General features: G+C 36.4%; 2 protein-coding genes across 15 annotated transcripts in view; one reads left to right on the forward strand and one right to left on the reverse strand.

The window, feature by feature from the left end:
* The window catches only part of GLYR1 (glyoxylate reductase 1 homolog), a 37438-nt gene extending 18375 nt beyond the window's left edge, over positions 1-19063 (reverse strand). For 4 of the 7 annotated variants that reach the window (XM_074280430.1, XM_074280431.1, XM_074280428.1 and 1 more), the window contains exons 1-5: positions 18967-19063; positions 17977-18013; positions 16682-16761; positions 2854-2992; positions 633-872 (exon numbers count right to left, since the gene is read on the reverse strand). In XM_074280430.1, coding sequence (XP_074136531.1) covers positions 633-872; positions 2854-2992; positions 16682-16761; positions 17977-18013; positions 18967-19004 — 534 coding nt within the window. In that variant the 5' untranslated portion in view covers positions 19005-19063. Of the gene's footprint in view, positions 1-632; positions 873-2853; positions 3061-16681; positions 16762-17921; positions 18014-18966 lie in introns of all 7 variants that reach the window. The other 3 variants (XM_074280434.1, XM_074280432.1, XM_074280435.1) reach the window with 2 other exon arrangements.
* Positions 18364-22089, forward strand: part of UBN1 (ubinuclein 1) — a 40204-nt gene continuing 36478 nt past the window's right edge. For 7 of the 8 annotated variants that reach the window (XR_012484526.1, XR_012484527.1, XR_012484524.1 and 4 more), the window contains exons 1-3: positions 18364-19409; positions 20051-20299; positions 20737-21025. Coding sequence is in view for 4 of the 8 variants with exons in the window: in XM_074280424.1 (XP_074136525.1) it covers positions 20777-21025 (249 nt within the window). In the remaining 4 variants the exon portion in view is untranslated. Of the gene's footprint in view, positions 19724-20050; positions 20300-20736; positions 21026-22089 lie in introns of all 8 variants that reach the window. The other variant, XR_012484525.1, reaches the window with a different exon arrangement.

Here is a 22089-nt window from a genome sequence, read left to right on the forward strand (position 1 = left end):
TCTCACCTGCTTTTCAATTGTTCTTTTTCCTTCAGTGACTTTTTTTCCTGTTCTCAACTTCATAAAGTATGCATTTCCCCAATGTTATTTCTCTTTGCCTCTTTTCTATCTACATTTTCTCCCAATTTCATTTACTCATGGCTTTATGTATCAACTTCAAGTATGACCGCTCTTCTGAGTGGCAGATTTATATCTCCAACTGCCCACAGAACATATCCATCTGAATACTGCATTGGTATCTCTTATATTTAGCTATCTTTCTAAAATATGTTAGAGAGATATGTTGATCCCTCTTACTTTGCTATTTGTGTCTGTGGAAATTTCACTTTATTGTATCTCCAGAATTTATTACACAGTAGGTGGCTTGGCAAATGTTTAATAAATGAATAAAAGTACGTAGTATAAAATTAACATGGATGACTTATGATTGAGGGCATAATGGAAGGTTGAATGGACTGGAATGCTGGAAATATGGGAAAATACTTAAGTCAAAACTCAGTGTAATATATTCACATTATACAAATTCTAACTTGATAATTTTTGACTTACATCATTATGCTTTTTAATCCTACTTTAAAACAAAACAAAATAAAGCATATGACTGGTTTCAGAGACCTCAGATACATACAAACCTTCTCATCCTTTGGAGGGCGACCTCTCTTTCTGGGACTCTGTTCCTGAGCCCTTTTTAGAGGTGATTTGGAGCCTCTTTCTGCAGAAGCTGAAGAGACTCTTTTCTTTCCTTCTCCCATATTCTTTCTCACCTTCCCTTCAGACAGGCCAGCTTTGCGTTTCTCGTCTCCTGAATTCTGCTTACTTCTTTCTTCACTGGAATTACGCCGATTTTTTTCTTCAGCAGAATTATGGGATGACTGAAAGAATAGAGTAAAAAAAAATGGAGGATAGATTTGTATTATTTTCAAAAAAACCACCAAGAGCCTACTAAATTCATTGAAGGAACTCTATACCCAAAAAAAAAAAAAAAAAAAAAAAGAAAGCCACAACATATTTAAGAAAGGCCAGATTTTTGGGATTGCTTGGCAGAGTGTATTTCTTATAGCCCATAAGGGGTAGATTTATACCAGTAATCTACAAGCTATTAATTTTGCCAGTTACTTTAAAATAAACTTTTATAAGAATTTATTATTATTTTTCCTTAAAACAAATTGTATAGAATGGTACTCCAAAACTTAATAAAATGTTTGAGAAGAGAGTGAGTTTCTAGAATTTCTCCAAAATCTCAGGAATTCTCTTCTGCAATCTTAAAATGACTAACTGCTAAAATCCTTAATGAATATTATCAAAACCTTCAGAATCTGCTAAGATGTTTCTAGTGGTTCAATAACTTTGATTATTTATTTTTATTTCTGCAGTGCCAACGTGGTCAGGTATAAAGACAAGAAAAAAAAAAGTGTTTTTCATTTTCCCCTTTTCTTACAACCTAAACTCCTGGGGAGAGCCTAAAGTAGAACTAGTGATACTTACAAGACAGTAGCTTCAACTCTGAAAGTTCATCAATCATCCCTGGTTGTTTTCTTTAGCTACAGATTTTAGAAGGTTTTTTTGCTGGCTACATTTTAAATCTTTCAAATAAATAGAATTTGGATCACAGCACAAACATGACAAAGACATTTTACAAACACAGAGACACAGATACAGACAAAAACAAACAAGAAAATGAGGAAATCTAATTTTACCTTGTTGATTTGGGGTATACAGGAAAAAAAAAAAACAACAGAGATGCACATAGAAGGCAAATTACAGAGGTGTCTCTTGTTTACTAACTGAACTCTTCTTAGCCTGCTGGGGGATGAAGCTAAAACAGAGGTAGGTAAAAGTTTCCTGTGGAGGCCAAAGCCAAGACAGAGAAGGCGGGAACTGTTGGCTTAGAGAGTGATAAAGTGTGCAGGGAAAAAAACAAAAAACAAAAAAGCAGAGCCATACAACAGCAAATTTACAAAGACCAGATGCTATTTATTCTCACCAGAACTGGGTCAAGATATGGGACTTGTTAGTTTTTCTCACAAAGAAAAAGCAAGTTCCATCAAAGGTGAGCTGGAATTGGAATAGGAACAAAGGACAGACTCCAGAGAAATAAATTTCCGTTGGTGCCTAGTCCACTCCCACTGGTGCTGAAAAGACCACTTGATCCTGTTCCATGTCCAATCTCACTTCTTATACAAATTAATGCCAATCAGATCAGAACCCAACTTATAACTTGATCAGAGCTGTACAAAGCAGGCTGGAGATGGAAAAGTCAAGATACAAACAGAAGTTTAATTTCAGAGTGAAGAAAATGAAATGAAGAAGGAAGGCTTATCTTGCTGGGGGAAAAGCAGAGTTTCATATATATATATATATATATATATATATATACCGGGCTGGACCATGACATAATAATTTTTAGGGGCTGAGTTGCTGTTTCCCCAGCTATTTTTATGGGAACAGTTCTTAAGTTGGTTAGTGTCTAAAGTTTTGGGAGTCATGATTACTCTATGGCTGTAGAACCAAGAGTTCTATGATGGGAATAGGAGTACAAAGAATAAGGATTGTAACCATGTTAGATTTGTTTTGGAGGTTGGTTTTTAGGTCTCTGGGAAATAGGGGAAGTTAATATCATAAATCCTTCAGTGAACACCTGATGCTGATCACTTGTCAGAGAATGAGATCACTCAGAGTGCAGAGGATTATTGTTAAGCCAAACTCAAGGCACAGCTTGCTTGCTGGGCTTTAGCTCTGGGAAATGGGCATCTCTAAAAAATATTCTGACAATAGATTTAATATTCAATAACATCATCACATAAAACAACAGTCAATTCTGCATTACAAGTAAATCAAAAAGAAGGATCTTACCTGGTCTTTGCTTTTGGCTTTTTTGAGAAACTCCTCCACAGCATCCACAGCTTGCTGAAATCTTTTACCCTTGTTAATCTTGATCATTTCCTCTTTATGGGGATGATATGGCTTTAGCTGTTCAACCTTGATCCAAGCACTAATAGAAAAACATTGAAAAATTGTGATTTATTATCATTAAAAGCAGAGACTTGGATGGAAATGTGACTTTTAACATCATAACAGACTTTTTAAACAGGCAAAAATATTTTCCTAACACTAAATTGAACCCAAATATCAATTATGTTTTGCAGAATTCTGAACAAAAAAAAAACTCACCATAAAATAAACATTTAATGAATCAAGCTGGAAATGTGGCAGGTAATTAATTTCAAAACATTTTTTCTCAATTACATGTTAAAAAATTTAAATTTAAAGAAAAAATTCCACATTTCAAAGTCACTTTCTTCCTTGAGAAGGCAAGTTATTTGATATAGATTATACATGCAAAGTCACAGAAAACATTTTCATATCAGACATAAAACCAAAAAAGCCCTAGGTCTAAAAAAACAAAAACAAAATTAAGAAAAATTAAGTTAAAAAAAATGCTTTGATCCATACTCTTAAGTTCTTTCCCTGGAGGTGGGTAGCTTTTTTCATATGCCCTTCAGAATTATGTTGGATCATTGTATTGTTAAAAATAACTAAATCATTAACAGTTGATCACCGTGCAATACTGCTGTTAGTGTGTACAATGCTTTCCTTATTCTGCTAACTTCACTTCACGTGAAGTCTTCCCAGAGTTTTCTGACATCATCCTGCACATCAGTTTCTTGTAGCACATTAAAATTTGTTCAGTTATGCCAATTGATAGGCATCCCCTTAATTTTCAGTTCTTTGCCCACATTTTTAGAAAGAGCTGCCATGCCTATTTTTGTTTATGAATATATAAAAAATTTTCCTTTTTTCTTTAATCTCTTTGGGATACAGATCTCATAGCATTATTGCTCGATCAAAGAGTATTTGTATGTGTGTATATGTATATATATATGCAGATATAAATATAAAACCATAATTATTGGTTTGGTTGAAATGTGTTAGAAGGTTGAGGGAACTAACACATTAATACATTGTTGGTCGAGTTCTGAAACAATCCAACTGATTTGAAAATCAATTTGGAATTATGTGAGAAAAGTTACTAAACTTTTACTTGGCATTGCCACTGAAGTAATAAGTTATGTATCAAATAGGTTAGACAGCAAGGAAGATCCCACATATGCAGAAAATATTTGTAGCAGCATTTTTTTTTTTTTTTTTGGTGATAATAAAAAACTGGAAACAAAATGTGCCCTCACTGAATTAGTGACTGAATTGTATAAGAATTTGATGGAAGACTATTACATTTTATGAAATCATCAATGAGAAAATCAGAAAAAAACAAGGGAAGACATTCATGAATTGATGCAGACAGAAGTAAACAATACCAAGAAGAAAATATATATACACAGCCACAACAATGTAAATAAAAACATCAATAAAAGGGAGATGAATTCAGGATTAATTGATTATCAACCTTGATTAAAGAAAATAGATGATAAAAACACATGACTGAAAAAAAGGGTAGTATATGCCATTTGAAGCAGATATCTTGTTTGTCAGACTTGATGTGGCACAAGAAAGGTTCAATGGAGGAAAGAAGTGAAATAAGCTGGGAAATGACATTTTCCAAAAAGTAATATGGGATCAATAAAACAATTCTCCCTGTCCAAACTTACAATAACAAGAAAAAACTGAAAATATGCCACAAACTTCATTTTTATTGGAATACTTGGTATTATAAATTTATTTTTCATTTTTATCTAAGCCTATCCAGAAAAACACTAATGCATAATTATAGATATTCTTACATTATTAGTATCAAGTACTAATATTACCCATGGAACCAGGCCACATAATGTTCTAAAATTTGGGATCATGGGACCTTTAACCTATCTCTTGCTCTTGGGGACAGGAGTCTTTCAAAAAGGAGTGTCATTTAAGAATTCTACAATTAAATTTGAATTCAAGAAAAGTTAAGAAAGTTAAAGAAAAGCAACATCTTCTATAATTATACAAACACACACACACACACACACACACACACAAATCACTGATTCTATGTCCAAAAGTAATTTAAGGCATTTAGTTTATAAAGAGAGTAATTTCTAAGGCATTTAGAACATTTGATGTAAGGTTTGGAATGTGTGGCAGTAATAAAATGAGGGTTTCAAAAAAGAAAATTTCTACAATGTTAAGATAGGAGAGCAAATGGTTAACATCCGACCTTTAACTTCTATTTAGGAAAAGCAATTAGTGATTGATTTTGGAATTCTTTCCAATCGGTATTCAAACCCTTGGTCTAAAGTACTATATACTAGTGAAATCTGTTTTGATTAAATACTTGTACTTCATTTTAAAATTCTAGATCCTATATTCCCTTTCAATGTATCAATTTGCTTTTCAAGGTTAAAAAAATCTAGAGCTACAAGGAAAGACCTAGATCTAGTCCAACCCTTTCATTTTACAGATAAGGAAATAAATCTGAGGGAGATTAGATGATTTGTTCAAGGACACATAAGTCAGTGTCAAAGGCAGCATTTAAACTCAAGTTTTCTTATTCTGAAAACATTAAAGTTATGTTGCCTATTCAATCATTGGGATCTGATAAGGCATACATCAATTAGTATCAACTTTACTATAAATATCTTAAAGTTTCATAGCACAGCCTTCAAAGTAACTATGATGGGTTAAGGATATAGAAATTGGGTTGCTAAACCACCTCAAGATTTTCTTTTTACATAGAAATTATTGGTTGACAATAAACATCAGTACAAAAATATGATGTCCATTTATATAAAAAGATGATACCAATGCTGGGTGAGATTAGGAAGATAACCTGTGAAAAGGAACATAGAAAAAATTAAATGACACAAAGGGAATGAACCCACCAATCTGTCTCATTAGGCTATTTTATTGCCTTAATTAAATTCCTGAATCTTTATTAAGCATCTCCTTTGTGCCATACATTATGGAAGGCACTGGGATATATTAAGACAAAAATAAAAGTCTTTGCTCTTGAACTTAGGAAGGGAGGAGTGAGATGTAGACAGAACTAAGTAAATATGAAATACAGACAAGGTAAATACAAAGTAATTTGGGGGCAGGAGCACTAACACTCTCAGGATTAGGAAAAGTCACTTGAAGGCCATGGCATCTCTATGAAGTCTTGAAAGAAGCTAAGAATGCTAAGAATTGAAAGAGTTTGGAAGAGTATTCTAGAGCATGTGGAACAAGGAATGTTGTGTTCTAGATAGCAGTAAGATAGATGAGTTTAGCTGGAAGGCAGAATATACAAGAGGGAGCAATATGAAAACACTTTGGAAAGACGGTGCAATCGGATTGTGAAAGGCTTTAAATGGTAAACAGAGGAGTTTGTATTTTATCCTACAGGCAACAGGGAGCCACTGAAACTTCTTCAGCAGTATACTTTTGGAATACAGCTTTGGCAGCTATGTAGGATGGATTAAAGAGGGAAGAGTCTTGGAGGCAAGAATACCAAATGGAAGAATATTGTGAGATCTAGGTGAGAGGTGAGAGCTTGAATTAGAGTGGTGGCTATGCAAGTGAAGACGAAGGGAAGAATGTGGAAAATATAGAGAAAAGACTTGGCAAGTGATTGAACAAGGAGGATGAGAGAATTACTCTGAGATTGTGAAAAGTGACTAGAAAGATGAAATGAGGAAATTAGCAAGGGGGGTGTTATTTAAGAGACTGTGGTAATTCCTTATTAGATTGTAAACTTCTTAAGCATAGGCAAAGTGTTTTCTTTCATTTCTGCCTCTTCCCCTCTGCCTATAATAGTACTCTACACAGAACAGATGCTTAATAAATATCTAATGAATATTAAATGAGTCAAATGAATTTAAAAAGTCACTAATGGATACTACCTACTTTAGATCAAACTATTTAGCAGTTTGAAGTTTCCTGGGAAATGGCTGAACAAATTATGGCAGATGAATGTAATGGAACATATTCCATATTAAAGAACAAAAGGAATGATTTCTACCAAACCTGGTGAGACTGGTATGAATTGATGCAAAACAATACATTCTGTATAAAGAACATTGTAAAAAAAACCAAAACAACACATCAACAAGACATATGAATACAGATCAATGAAATGATCATTGGAATTAAAATGATACTCCTCCTCTGGGAGGTCATGAACAACATATATATCTTCAAATATGGGCAATGTAAGGCTTTGTTTTACTTTCCTCTGGATACCTGATAAAAAAGGATTTTTTTTTTTAATCTTTCAAATGGAGGGAGGAGGGGAGAAAGATAATGACACAGTTGCCAAAATTTATTTTTAAAAAGAGGAAAAGAATGAAGGTCAGTAGGAAATGCAAAGCAGGATAGCTTTGAAAATAACACTAAATTTATTATATATTTGGGGGTAGAAGCAAAATGTCACAGCGCAGATTTGCAACTGCATATGCAATCCTTTTTTTCTGTTTTGTATATGGAAATTCTGGTCTTATATGAAACTTTAGTTCAAGAGAAAAATAATAATTTTCTCTTTTTGGCAGGTCAAAAGGATGAAATGTTACTAGGAAAAAAGGAATAAAATTTTTGGAATACATTATTCAGATATTTAGCCCTCTTTCCTCCCAATTAAATGTAAAAATAGATACATTTTTTGGATACATATTTATTTTAAAAATCACATAGTTGGAAAAGTTGTAGGGTCAAACAATGATGCTACATCATGATGAATCCTTTTCTTCAAAGAGTGTCTAGTCAGAAAATGAGTAAATAATGTTCTAGATGCTCCCGTTCTAAATTCAATATAATCCCCTCCCCACCCATTTTTAGCCTGAATCTTTTCACATTAGGGATATTAAAATTTCTTTAATAAAAAGACTGTAAAATTTTCCCTTCCTACCTGCTCTTTCTTGGAGGGGAGGGAAAATAAAAACCAAAATATTTCTCATGAGGATTAGTGGGAAGATTATTGCTATGACTAAATGCAACATGTCAAGCTAATAGCAAATTTGTCAAAAGCATACTTATAATAAAAACGTTGCTATTTCTAATTTGTACTATGGAAGTGATCCTAGATTTCTGAAGAGTACATGCCAGATGAATGCAAGCTCTGATGTATCCAAATAGGCTGAAAATACTGGAAACAAATTAAGATATTTCTTGACAATTTGAAGTTTATTACACACTAAGTGGTTGGGGGTTCTGTGTTGGTAACAATGAAATCATATCTTTGAAGTGTAAGACAAGTAAGGTTGGGCTATGCCAAAATGGTCTAAGATATGCAAGACTGGGATATACATTAAAATAAAGGCATCAAAAAATTGGAAGTTTTTTCTAGATCATTAAAAAAAAAAGAACTATTAATATATATAGTGAAAAAATTTGCGAACAGGACAGGTTTGGCAGATTTTAATCTAAAATATTTTTCAAGGCTACATCTTACCAAATGCTTTAACAAGTTTTTTTTTTTAATTTTATTTTTTATTATAGCTTTTTATATACAAAACATATGCATGGGTAATTTTTCTTTTCTTTTTTTTTTTCCTGAGGCTAGGGTTAAGTGACTTGCCTAGGGTCACACAGCTAGGAAATGTTAAGTGTCTGAGACCACATTTGAACTCCGGTCCTTCTGAATTCAAGGCAGATGCTCTATCCACTGTGCCATCTAGCTGCCCCCATGTGTAATTTTTCAACAATGACCTTTGCAAAACCTTCTGTTCCAACTTTTCCTCTCCTTCCTCCCCATCCCTCCTCTAGATGACAGGTAGTTCCATACATGTTAAATATGGCTTTAACAAGTTTTTAAGCTGTGCTGCCCATACTCAACTGACGCAGGTTTTTTCTCCATGTCACTCAGACATATACACTTTACCTGTTAAATGTGCCTAACTCATACATTAGGGGAATTATTTCCCATAGCACCAAAGTATCAATAGGGTTGATAGATAGCAAATGATTATTTTAAGTTTTTCTGGGGTCTTATTTTTTCACTCTATGGGGCCATTAGTATTAAACTTGATACTTCCTGTTACTAAAAACCTTATGAAAGTGGCCTTCATTATTTAATTTCAGCCATCTTCAAGTTTCTTCTGCCATGACTAATGTTAAGGATTGTATATCAATCATAGTAAGAAGGAAAAGAAGCAAAAAAGAAAAAAATAAAGAAATAAGTGACAATATAGAAAAAATAAAACTGTTCCTTGAGAAGAGTCAGTTTACAAAAGCTAAATACCTCAGAGATAGAGCTGTCTCTAGTTTATTTTGACTTAGGGCAAATCAGAATCTTCTGTGCCCCATTCCCCCTCTTTCTTACCCTCACTTCCCTCAAATACTTTACAACTCCCCCCCCCCAATTTTTACCCCCAAAAATGTTTTAATGAAGGCAAAATCTGACAAAAATGAACATGGTGAGAAAGGGGAAAAAATGTAATTCTTTCTCTTAAACAAACCAGCTGGTACTTGGTAGGGTGGGAGATAATATCGTCAGGTCACCAAAGGGTATATATAGTATGACTTCTACTTTTTGGTGCTGACTCTATATAAATAAATTTAGGTGCCTTTTTTTTTTTTTTTCCCCTTTTTAAAATCTAGGTTATCAGCTGAATGATGTACCTGATATCCCTTGCTTTCATAGAGTCTCCTAAAGCAGGGCTTCTTAAACTCATCCCACCTCTTTTCCCCATAGAAATTTTTATGCAACCCAGGGTATAGAGGTATATAAAACAGGCATGCAAATCAAACATTTAATAATAATGATTTAATAATAAATCAGAATTGAGACATGATGAGTTACAAGACCCCATATGGGTCATAATCTACAGTTTAGGAAGTCTTGCCCTCAACACTGGGCTACTTTAATTTTTCCTACCTTAGGGTCAGCTCTGATTAGAGAAAAGACAACTGGGGCTTCAGCAAAATTTTAATAAATGATTTGAACTTTAAAAAAGAGAAATTGATCCATTATTTCTCAATACTACTTTTTTGAGAACCTTTATGAAATAGCTATCAATTAGAAAAATCAAGCAATTTCTTAGAAGTAGTTAAAATATTACCAATAAAGTTGTGGTAATTTCTTTACTGGTACAAGAGAAGTGACCTTTAAGAAAAATGTACTACTGTCAATATTGTAGTTCTTATTTCATTTTCTTCTGATTTTCACCAAAGAACATAGTAGAGACGTTTTAGTTTACAAACTAAAGATGGAAGTACAGTGGGGAACATGATATCTAACTTCAAATATCTAAAGATAAGTCATGTGGAAGAGAGATTAGACTTACTCTTTACTGCATAGAGGGCAGGACTAGAAGCAGTAATAAAATTATAGACATTTAAATTTGATATAAGAAAAAATCTTGGCAGAACTGTCTATAAGGGAACTGGGGTACTTTGGAACTTAGTGGGTTCCTATAATTGAAAGATTTTGGATCAAGGATTAATGACCACTTCTGAATGATGTCTTTGTTCAGGTATAAGCTATAGTGTGGAAGAAGATGAAAACTAGAGAGAAAAGATGATTGAAGGGAATTTCTGGGAGAAAATAGGATTAAACATATAGATAGAAAAGTTGACTTTACTAGATTTACCTTGAGACTGGAGCAAAGGAAAAGAGAATGGAAGCTGAAGCAGGTGCTTCTGGAAGGGAATCTTTATGTGACTTGGTCTGTATCTAGCTATTTTTCCATTTACTAAAATAGCTTTGAATTCTGTTTTTATCCTAAACAGTGCTGACGATAGCTCCTCCCAATGCTGAGCTTAATTACACCTCCAAATTTAATGAACACACACAACATTCCAATTTCATCATCTAACTTCAGCATGAAAACTTCAAGCTCTATGAGGAGACCAGGCCTGGATGAAGCTCTGCAACTTGTGTCTCTTCATCCCAAATTCCTCCCCCTCTCCCCCCAGCTGATCTGATTAACTTGAGAACAATCCTTTACATCTGCTCTTCTAGCCAAAGGCACTCTCCTAATTAATTAGATCATGCACTCATTACTAAAAATCTTATTAAAGTCAAGATCTCTATCACGTTGATCTATGAAGTCTAAAACTGTCAGAAAAAATTGGAAGGTCTGAAATCTTTATGGGTATTTCTCTCTCTCTTTTTTTAAATAAATGAAGTACAATAAACTTCAAATCCTCAATTCTTAAACACAAATTGTTTGAAATAGTTTGGGTAAATTTATTTCTTGGGTCCTGGGATAAAAGAGAATCAAGACTTTCTTAAAGGAAAGTCAACATTAAACATTTACTAAATCCCTATTCTTTTCTAGGAACTGTACGCTAAATACTGGGGATACAAAGAAAAGCAAGACAGCCCCTAACCTCAAGCAGTCCATTGTCTAATGGGAAGGCAATATGCAAATAACTATGTACAAGCAAAATATATACAGGAAATACTGGAGATGAACTCACAGGGAATGCACTAATTAAAAATAGTTAATCTTTTTAGACTGTCCTCATATAGCCAATCCTTCTAGATGCCTTTTTTCCTGGAATTTCTCTAGTACTTAGAGGTAAGGTTGGAACTATACAAAATATTTCAAGTGTAATGACACCACGGTTTTACATAAGGGTAGAACTATATTTTGGGATTCCTGATGATATTTTGTTGTTGAAACAGCACACTGTGCTAAGATTTGCAAGGAATAACAACCTACAATGAATTTCCCTTCATGAGTTATGATCAATAATTCAGTTTCATTTTATATGCATATTAAGAATCAAAAGGACAACCCAAAGGATAGCAAAAAATTGGAAGATAAACATATTAGTAGTTGAAGCATGTTATTGACAGCTTGTGTATGAGAAGTAGTAAAGGACATTATGTAAATCCTCTATTACAGGATTTATGGAAAGACATGGACAAAAACTGTAGAATCAGAAAGCATGGTATAGTGATGATTTGCATCAAAGGAGGAACTACTCCTATCAGTGAAATCATGGTTTTTACCAGCAGTCCAAAATAAAATTCATCTGCAACTTTTTTTTGACCATTCACAAAGATGTCTAAGATCTTCCTGTTCATTTTTTCCACTCTCCAGAAGAATTTAATATTATGAGAAATTTCTTTCTTCAGAAAAAGATGTCAAAAATAATCCTAATCGCTAAAGAATCTTCTCCTTATCATGCATCCAGGAGTACCTGTTCATCCTTCCTTAGTTTCCACAATCTAAGCCAATTTCTTAAATATGACAAAACAATTCTTCTCCCTGTAATTCTCTGATAACTTGAATTTTAAGGTAGCTTTTGGTAAAAAACCTTGTTGAAGACTTAAAAACAGGTGTATCTTACATATTTTGAATTCTTTCCTAATCCACATACTTAGTCACTTTTCAAATTAATTCATAAGGCATTCAAAATCAATGTTGCTTTTCTCTCTCAGGTTATTTTATAGTTCCTCTCTTTACAAACTGTCAATCTTCCCAAACTCAAGTCTTGATTCCAAACAGTCAATCACATCGTTCTCTTCAGTCACACTCTACCACCCTGATTAGAAGGCTCTTGCTCCTTTGTCAACTGCTATAGTATTCACCTATTCTCAGAAAGTCAACAAATTTAAGAGATGAGAGGACACCATTACTCCCAATCTACCTGTATGTCAAGGTGAGGAGAACATAGATATTAGTGTTTATAGGACTTTTTAGGGATTTGGAGCTTTTCTTTTGCACCTCCAGAAGTTAGCATAGTTCCTGGTTCATAGTATAAATAAAAACACACGATTAAAAGAAAGGTCTTAAGTACTTTGCTAATCTTAAAAAGCCAATTAAACATGAGCCATTATTATATATTGATGTAGTAAGAGCATTAACTCCTAGTTCCTTATCAGGCTGCCTATTCTAGTTTTAGCAGGTATTAAATAGTACTTGAGACACAACTGGTCCAGAGGACTAATAATCAAACCACTGGCCTAGCTTCCTGGTGGCCTAAGCACAAAAGCCTGTATAGGAAAACTCAGGATCTTCTCTTTGAGGTTTCTGATAATCTGCCTGGCATGATCAACAAAGAGAGGGAAATTGTACAAATGAATTAATGCTGCCTACTTGCAGAATGGCTTTTCAATGCTATGGTTATACACCTAACTTTTGTTAATCTGCTAGATGTTTGACAGATGTCTCATTTTGTCCTAATCCTGAAGTTGAATCTTTAGAGGAGCCTGAGTTAGGTGACAAAAGGTGACAAAATGATCACAAATGATCATTTACAGCAATTCACTTTTATAATCACATAACTGAGTAGTGAATATTTTTTTTTTTTTGAGTACTTAAAGCATTTGGCAGAACAAAATGTAGATTTGAGCTCTTCTTTTAACACATTTCCCATGGCCATCTTAAAACAATATAAGACTTCCTGAAAGATATGGTCTAAGACAACTGTTCAGTGATTCTATTATAGAAAATATCAAATAAGGCTTTTTTTTAAGGAGAAAAAATAGAAGGGTTCCCCATAGTTGGTAAAGTCCTCTGGATGCTCTTGTTTGCAGATCAGAGAATCATAGAGAGTGAGCTGGAAGGGACCTTACAGGCTATCTATAGTCCAACCCACTTTTTATAAATGAAGAAAGTGAGGCCCAAAAAGGTGAGGTGTTTTGCCTGAATCCTATTTTTTCTAATTCTAAAGGCAATGTTCTTTTAACAGTGCTGCTCAAAAGATACTGTGCTGTGTATATCAGGCTCCTGGAATGCTGGAAAGCTTCAGAAATAGATCTATAACTACTTATAAGAATTCAGCTTACCTATCCACAAAGAAAAAACAAGTAGCTGAAGAAAGTCTATTGTCTAGACAATAATAAAGATTTGGATGACACACACCTGAATGATGGAGTTGACAGAAGTTCTATGCCTAGAATTCAACTAGAGAAGGGTTAGGTTGTATTTGGGAAAATACACAGTGCTAATTTCTTAAATTTCTTTTAGAAACAAAGGTCTGTCTCTTTTAGCATGGATATTCTTCATGTGGTTCTCTATATCTGAGACATGAAATACCAGTCTCCTTAAAAGTGAAGTTGTAGGGGCAGCTAGGTGGCGCAGTGGATAGAGCACCAGCCCTGAATTCAGGAGGACCCGAGTTCAAATCTGGTCTCAAACACTTAACACTTCCTAGCTGTGTGACCCTGGGCAAGTCACTTAACCCCAGCCTCAGGGGGGGAAAAAAAAGTGAAGTTGTAAGTCATCTAAAGGGAAATAGAAAAAATGGTAGATATGCAAAGGCACATATATTACAAATAAGAAATGAGCAAAAGTTCAAGTAGCACTTATGTTATTCTCAAAGAAATATATGAATGGGAAAAAGTGGTGGGTCAGTCATGCAGTATTAAAGAAAGCCATAATCAGGGAAGGGCTTGGGTACTCATACAATGTGAACAGGAAGTTCCTTTATTCCTGTAGATAATTTGAGAGGACAAATAGAAAATCTCCACAAAATGAAGTAGGGATGAATTATGATTTGCACCCCTGAAGGAGAGTATCTACACTGATGAGATCATCAAACAGATCCATCAGAGTATCAAAACATATTTGAAAAATTATTTAAACAATAATAAATCCATATAGAAAGTTTAAGTTTTGGCCACAACATATCTATAATGTTACATGTGCTAAGTATTTTAAATATTATTTCTACTTTACAGAAGAATAGAAAAACTCATATTAAGTGGCTTTTATATAATCACATAACTAAAAAGTTTTTGAGTTAAGATTTGAAGTTCTATCTCCTGACTCTAAGTATCTTTGTTCTAATATGTGATTTTGTTTTAACTGTACCCATAGCAGATATTTAATATTTATTGAATGAATTCTTTTTTTAAAGCAGTGGGATGGTCTTTTCTTATGTCATGAAAAAAATCTAGCTTTGACTTCACATATAAAATGGCTATTGTATTTCTTCCCTTCTCGATGGATGAGGGAGGGGTAGAGGAAGAGAAATTTTTAACTGAAAATTTTTTAAAAAGGAAAATAAATCTTGATAGCTAATCTTTTATAATATCCATGTAAGCCTGTTTCATGTCAGTTTGTTAGAACAAACAAATTATCCCTAACTTCTGAAGGTAGCATAGTATACTGTAGTACTTTTAAGGTACACACATTTTGTAAAAATTCACAAGCAAATCTTTAAAAAACTACTTTGACAACATCTAAGTCTCTGCTATGTCAACAGTGTTCACTAAGTGAAATAATAATAATGTACATCAACATGCATATTTTCCCAGGTTTCCCAGGTGTTATGTCTCAAGGATTAGGTCTTTTTAAAATAGTTGCAGATAACTTTATAAGCCAAAGCTCTATTTCCTTTAAGATTCACAACAAAATTAAAATTGTTTCAAAGACACCAAAAAATCTGTTGGTTATACATAATACAACTTAATGATAAAGCTATTCAAAAAGCTAAGTAAATGAATAAAAAAGCAAAGTAGACCCTTTTTTATCTGGTTTATTATAGAACCTTGGACAGGGTAATGGATTTCAAATTTCAATGGTTTTGGTTTTCTGCTATCTAAAACAAGAGTAATCAAATATTTGGTAATAATTAGAATTTAGTCATCTGTTTTCACAAAACAAAGAATAAGTCTATGCAACTAGTGGAATGGAAATAGTTTTGGATTTGTAGTCTAAGGACTTGGGTTCAAATTTTAATTTTATTCCCTGATCCTAGGCAGGTCACAACACCTACAGCCTTCTTTCTATTTGTAAAATGAGAGGATGAGTATAGATAGTCTTTAAGAATACTTAAAAAAAATTATTTAGTTTATTAACTACTTCACAAAGAAACCATGCCTTTAATGTCAACATAATATAACTTCTACATAAATAAACTACCCTCAGAATTTAGTTTGTCACTTCCTCAGCTTCTTAATTATCTTCACTTTTCTTTGTATAAATATCTGTAGCCATATACTGCACCTCAGGTTATTTACAATTTGTACCAAACCAATATCAAGAACAGTGTCTTTCTTCTACACAAGAAAGTCATAGTATTTTTATGAGATATAAATAAGACTAATGTTAGGAACTAATTGGCAGACAATAAGTTCCCTAATTGGCACTGTGGGTTATTTATTTTTTAACCTACCATTGAGCACAATGCTTTGGACACAAGAGCCAAATCAATTCTTATTTGATCAAATTGAATTCAGGGACCTTTTCTTCAGAGCACACCTGCTTGTTTGCAGGTTATACACTATGACTAAAAGAAACTTTCTAAAGTTCACAAAGTGGAACTCACTTCCATGGCTATAATTATAATGTTTATGCTAATATTAGCTATTAGCTATGATTAGCTTCCCAGGCCTGTTAATTTAGTTCCATACTATCTCTCACAGATATATGTATCTCTTTAATCAAATCGCTACCATCCTAGTTCAGGTCATTATCATCTTTCACCTTGGCTACCATAATCGACAATCTTCTTAATTCTCTTCCATCTCAAGTTAATCTTCTAAATGCATAGATATAATGACCATGTATACCTATACCTGTCTCCTTGTAAATCTATAATTGCCTATAGAATAAAATCCATCTCTTCTTTCAAAGAAGGTTCAGTTTAGATACCACCTCCTCCACAAAGCTTCTCTCACTAACTCAGATGAAAGGGATTTTTCCCTTTGCCCTTATCATCTTCTACTTTGTGTCATTGTTATCTACCTGTTATAATATCTCATATTAGGTTGTAACTCCTCAAGACCAAGGACTTTTTTTTTAATCTTTATATTCCCAGTCTTATATAACAGAGCAGATGTTTATTAAATGAAGTGAAGTTTACTCACTGATCTTCTGTTCCAAAAAACTTCACAAAGAAGCACTTCTTTCCACGAGGTTTCTTCAAGTCTTTGGGTGGATTTACAATCTACAGGACAAAAGAAAAAAAAGGCTCAGTTATGACAATTCAAATAATATTTATTAAGCATGTAATGTGTGAGACTCTATGATAAATACTAGAGAAACAAAGGGAAAAAAAAAAAAAAAAAAAAAAAAGCACTTCCTGCCCTCAAGAACCTTATAAAGCTTACCAAAAGAAAATTTTCCTTTATCTCTAGCTTTTCAGAGAAAAATCCATGGAAAAATATAAGAGGAATTTTTACTAAAATATCCACTGGCCAAGGCAATACGTAATTTTCTATCATGCTAACAGAAAACTTTCAAATATCCAACATCTTATAGACAGATAACTATCTTGTAGCAGAGATGTTCAACTATTTCACAAGAGATGCCACCTACTTGGTAAAAAATTCTTGATCACTGCAGCATATTAGAATACTACTAGTAATATTTGACAGTTTGGCATTTCAATAAGGGCCATATACATGTGATTAGAAAATTATCAGAATTCTCCAAAAAGCTGATCAAAGTACAGAGAGAAAAAACAAATGACAAATAAATAATTAATAGCTGTGACTTTTAACTAGATAAAAAAAAAAAAAAAAAAAAAAAGACTGACAAATATTTCATTTACCTGTGTCAAAGAAAATAAAAAGGAGACCAAGCAATATATGGAGAACTGATATAAGAGATACCAAATCTTTATGAGTTACTTGTTGCTAGAATCAATAGGATTATAAAATTAGAAGTTATCCAGATTATAGTGTTCAATTTCCTTAGAAAAGGAATCAGACCCTGAGAGAAATGACTTGTCTTAAGGTTATGCATGAAATTAGCAGCAGTCAACATGTAACTATGAATTCTCTTGACTCTATATCCTGCACTTGCCCCTCTCTGCCATTTTGCTGAATAAAAAGATTTTTAAAGGGAAAATATTTTGATTATTGACTTAAAAAAAATCTTAATTTTCCTCCCTTAGGATTTAAATACTTTTTGAACATTTAAAAAATATGGAGCTCTAAAATAAAGTCAATTTTGTTTGTTGGCTAATTTTGCCTCTTCTTCCACTTTACTTCTTAGAAAAAAACTAGAGATTTCCTTTTCTGAATCAAGAAGTGTGATTCAGAGAGGCCCGGCTTCGTCTACATCAAAATCAGATCTGTTAATTATTTGGATTTTTGGCAATACATTTCAGTTTTTCTTAGAACTGTTTGAAATATTCCTCTGGCATAAAGACACTTACCTTTCCTGGCCAAGGAGGATACCTGCCCAGCTTCCCCCTAAAGAAAAAGCAAAGAGTCAGCTACTTATACTAGAAAATCTTGCCCATCCACTCCAACCCACCTTGCCTATAATTTAGGTCCCAAATCTGAGTTCACACCTTCTAAGTCCAAGGACAAAGCTTACAATTCTTTCTATACGAGACTTCCCTCTTCTCTTTCAAAGTGCAGTTTTACTGTTTCAAACGAAGCTTCTTAGTATCAAGAAATGAATTACACAAACCAGTAGCGGTAACAGTAAATCTTTTTTTCTCTGGCAATCCAAGGGCCACGAGGGGAGGATAAGAACGTACTGCGATCTCTGCCAGCTTAGAGCGCACAAGAGAAGTCCCTCCCCCCACTATTTCTTCATAGAACTGAGCCAACGGTCCGGTTTCAACACCACAGTTGGTAGGTCCCCGCGGAGTCGCCACCGCAGCGGTTCGGTCCGGTTACTTCGTTGCGCAGCTAGATAGAACCTGTCCCACCAAACGAGCCGCGGGGTTTGGCCATCTGGATCTTCCTGCCAGAGAGTCCCGAGTCGACCCCTGGGACACGGTGACCCGAACAGCCTACTATCTGAGCTCACCCCATGGCACCAGCTGGAGCCGGCAGCGCCCCGCCGGCCGCACTCTCCCCCTTCCAAACTCGGGCGCCCGGAGACACCCCAGGGAGAGTCTTCGTAGCGGGGCTTCGGGAAGGAACGGCAACCCATTGAGGCCATCTCTACCTCCGGCCACCCCCCTTTCCCCTCCTAGGCCGGGCTGCCCCTTCCATCCGGCTCCTCTCCCCACCCCAGCGCCCCCTCCCTCGGTGCCGCCTCCGTCCCTCAGCTCTGTTCCTCCCTGCCAGCATCTAGAGACAAGCCAGAAAGCTCAGAGTGTTTGGGGCAGGGCTCGGGGTCTGTAGCTTGGGGCGGAAACCGACGTTCCCTGCTTCCCCCATCTTTCCGAAGGGGCTCCGTCGCTACTCACCATACCAAGTCTCCGAGCCGCAGACTCACAGTCGCCATCTTACCGACTTAACCACCCACAGCGCACGGGCTGCCGGGACTTCAGGCCGACTCGGTGCCGCCCATTGGCGTGGCTCTTTCCACGTGACAGGGGCCGGCTGTCATTCCCACGCTGCTCCGTGACGCCACCACGCCCCCGAAAGGCATTGGGTGGTTTGGTGGCACGTGACCTTAACGCCGGGCCTCCGCGCGCCGAACCCCTAGACTTCCCGTTACCCCTCCCCCCTTTTCGCTGCCCCCCCCCCCCCGCCTCCGGCGCGTGATAAGCGAGCGCCCCCCGAACCGTGACGGCTGTGGCTGAGAGGACGGGATCGTAACGGGGGCGGCTACAACTGTGGGGACGCACGGAGCCGAACAGCTGACAGATCCGGCCGCGCGCCTTGCCCCGCCCCCCCGGCAGCGCCGGTAACCCTCCCCCGCCCAGGGCCCCGGGACAGCAGTTTCCCCCCTTCCGTCCGTTACGGCGGTTGGTCTCGATGCGTCCCCTCCCCCTACCCCCACCCCAGCGGGTCCTGGGGCCGTCCTCTCTCTCTTCTCGATTCCACTGTCTGGCCCGAGCCCGAGCCTGAATCCTTGTTCTTTTCCACAACCCATCACTGGGCCGGTCCGCTGCTTTCTCCCCAGGAGTCCCCAGACTGAGCCTTGGACTCGTGCCCCTCCGTGCGGCCTGGAGTCTGTTCCTTAGTCTGCACCTGCGCTTTGGGCTGTCTCGGGCCTGGGTGGGTTGGGGACGGTGTTCCGCGTTCCTTACGTCAATGTTTCAGCCCCTGTGCCCCGGGGTAGGGGAGGCTGCTGGGGTCACTGCTCCCCCTAGGGCTCGGGATGAGGCGACCCCTCAGGTAGTTAGTGCTCGGAGATGCCCACCCTTTGGCCTAGGAGCCCTGCTGTGGGCTGTGCCCGGCAGTGCAGGGCGCCTTCCGGCCCCTCGGCTAGCTTTGAGCCCCTAGCTTCCCGGGGCCATTAGTGCCCTGGGTCGAGCCACCTTAGTCACATCCGGAATAGCGAGTTCCCAGGATAACTGGAACTCTTCCTGTGTTTCCCTTTAGTTGTTTCAGGTGTCTTGAGGGCATTTCTTCTGAAGGGGCTTTCGGTAGGACTCGTCACCTCTCCACAGGACTCGTCACCTCTGGGAATGGGCTTTGAGGCTAGATGGGCGGCACGTTTGTAGGCATGCTCCAAGACACTACGGATAGACAAAGTTGTGGCATATGGGTCTTACCCCACCATGAGGAAAGCCGGCTGGAAATCGGGTCCATTTCAAGGTGCTATATCTCAGAACAGCACTTGTGACAAAGGTGCGTTTCATGTTTGTTTGATAACTATTTTCCACAGGCTGTAATCTCTTTACCTCAGACTGATTTTAGAAATAAAAGTTATAACGAGGGATAGTTAAAATTTAGTTAAATGTAAAAAAAAAGTACACTTCAGAACAAGCAGCTGCTTTGGATTATTCAAACTATTCTGTACTGGAATGTTGTTACTGGAAACGAGTAGATTTTGGGGGGATTTTGTGGTATTGTTATGCAGTTTTTGTTGTAATGTTATTTGTGGTAACGAGATATGTGTATATAACTTAGCTCTTCTTTGGAAATTAGTTTCTCTGAAGTAACTTAATTTGAATCTATATAATTTTTCATAAAAATTCAAGATTTGAAATTGTGAAAATTTTTTATTTTGAGCTTGTAGGCTGTTATTTGGGTTTGACCTAATTTTTCTTTTTTGAAATTGACAGAAGCCATTGCAGTAGCCACTGCCAAGACTTGAGTGTAGCCATGACTGAACCCCACAGGGTCCAGTTCACCTCTCTCCCAGGCCCTCTGAATCCTACATTTCTGAAGAAACCTCGAAAAGAGGAGATTGGGGGAGCAGAGCAGCACCAGGACTCTGAACCAGCTGCAGCAGCTGTCCGAATCACACTCACCCTCTTTGAACCAGATCATAAGCGCTGTCCAGAGTTCTTCTACCCAGAGCTAGTGAAGAATACACGGGGAAAAGGGAAAGGTCTTCAAGTTGGAGAAAAGGTACACTTCATACTACCATGTCATTCTGCTTTTCAGAATCAAAAGTGTGCAAATACAGTTTTTTACAGAACTTTGTCAGGCAAAAAATAAGATTGAAATGGTTCTACCCATGTATAAAATCATATCAAATTAGAAATAAGAACTAGGCTTGTTGCCATTCTTGTTGAATCAGGACTAACACTATGTACCTTAGTCTTTCAAGGACACTAGAATAAATACTACTCTCCCAAATTCTAGGAAAAATGTGAGAGATCTCTTGGACTAATTTAGTCATACATATTCTATCTCCTTTTGAGTTCTTTGTTTTTACTCTCACATGGGAATCATTTTCTCTATTAAGTTGACTCCTGATTTTAGCTTATCTCTCTCCTAAGCTGTCCCAACTGTTGGACATTTTAAGGGTTTCACTTTCTGTTCAATCAGCCACGTTTGCTATCATGGAAGCATTGCCATTTCTTCATTCTTATCTTGTCATCTTGCCACCTCCCCCCCATCCCACCTTGCCCAGTAGTGGTACTTGTTAGTTTTCCTCCACAGCATATTTCACATCTGTCTTCCTCTTTTGACTGAAAGCCACGACTTGTTAAGGTTTTCCTCCATCTTTCCTGGACTTCCTTCAGTAGTCTCCTGATTGGATTCCAATAAGTTTTTAGTTTTTTCTCTTCCCAATCCTTCACATAATTATAAAATCAGTATTAGTAAAGCATAGATGTCACCATGTCACCCCTCTTTCTTAGAAGTTCTGGTGATTCCCAGTTGTCTGATAAAATACAAACTCTTTTGTATTAAAGCACTTTATAACCTGTCTTCCTAAACTTAGTACATATTATGTAATTGATACATACATTACATATGTAAACTTATTACATAAACATTTTCCTTCATGGCACTTATTCTAGCCAAATTTACCTACTTGCTTTTCTAAAATCTTAACATTCCATCTCCTATTCCAGAGCCTTTGCACAGCTTCTCCACCATGCATATAGTGTACTTCATTCTCAAGAGATATCTCTTGGCATCCCTAGTGTTGCTTCCTACAAGAGACCTTTCTGATTTCCTTCTAC

Source organism: Sminthopsis crassicaudata, chromosome 1 (assembly GCF_048593235.1).
Source record: "Sminthopsis crassicaudata isolate SCR6 chromosome 1, ASM4859323v1, whole genome shotgun sequence".
In the NCBI taxonomy this organism is placed as follows: domain Eukaryota; kingdom Metazoa; phylum Chordata; class Mammalia; order Dasyuromorphia; family Dasyuridae; genus Sminthopsis; species Sminthopsis crassicaudata.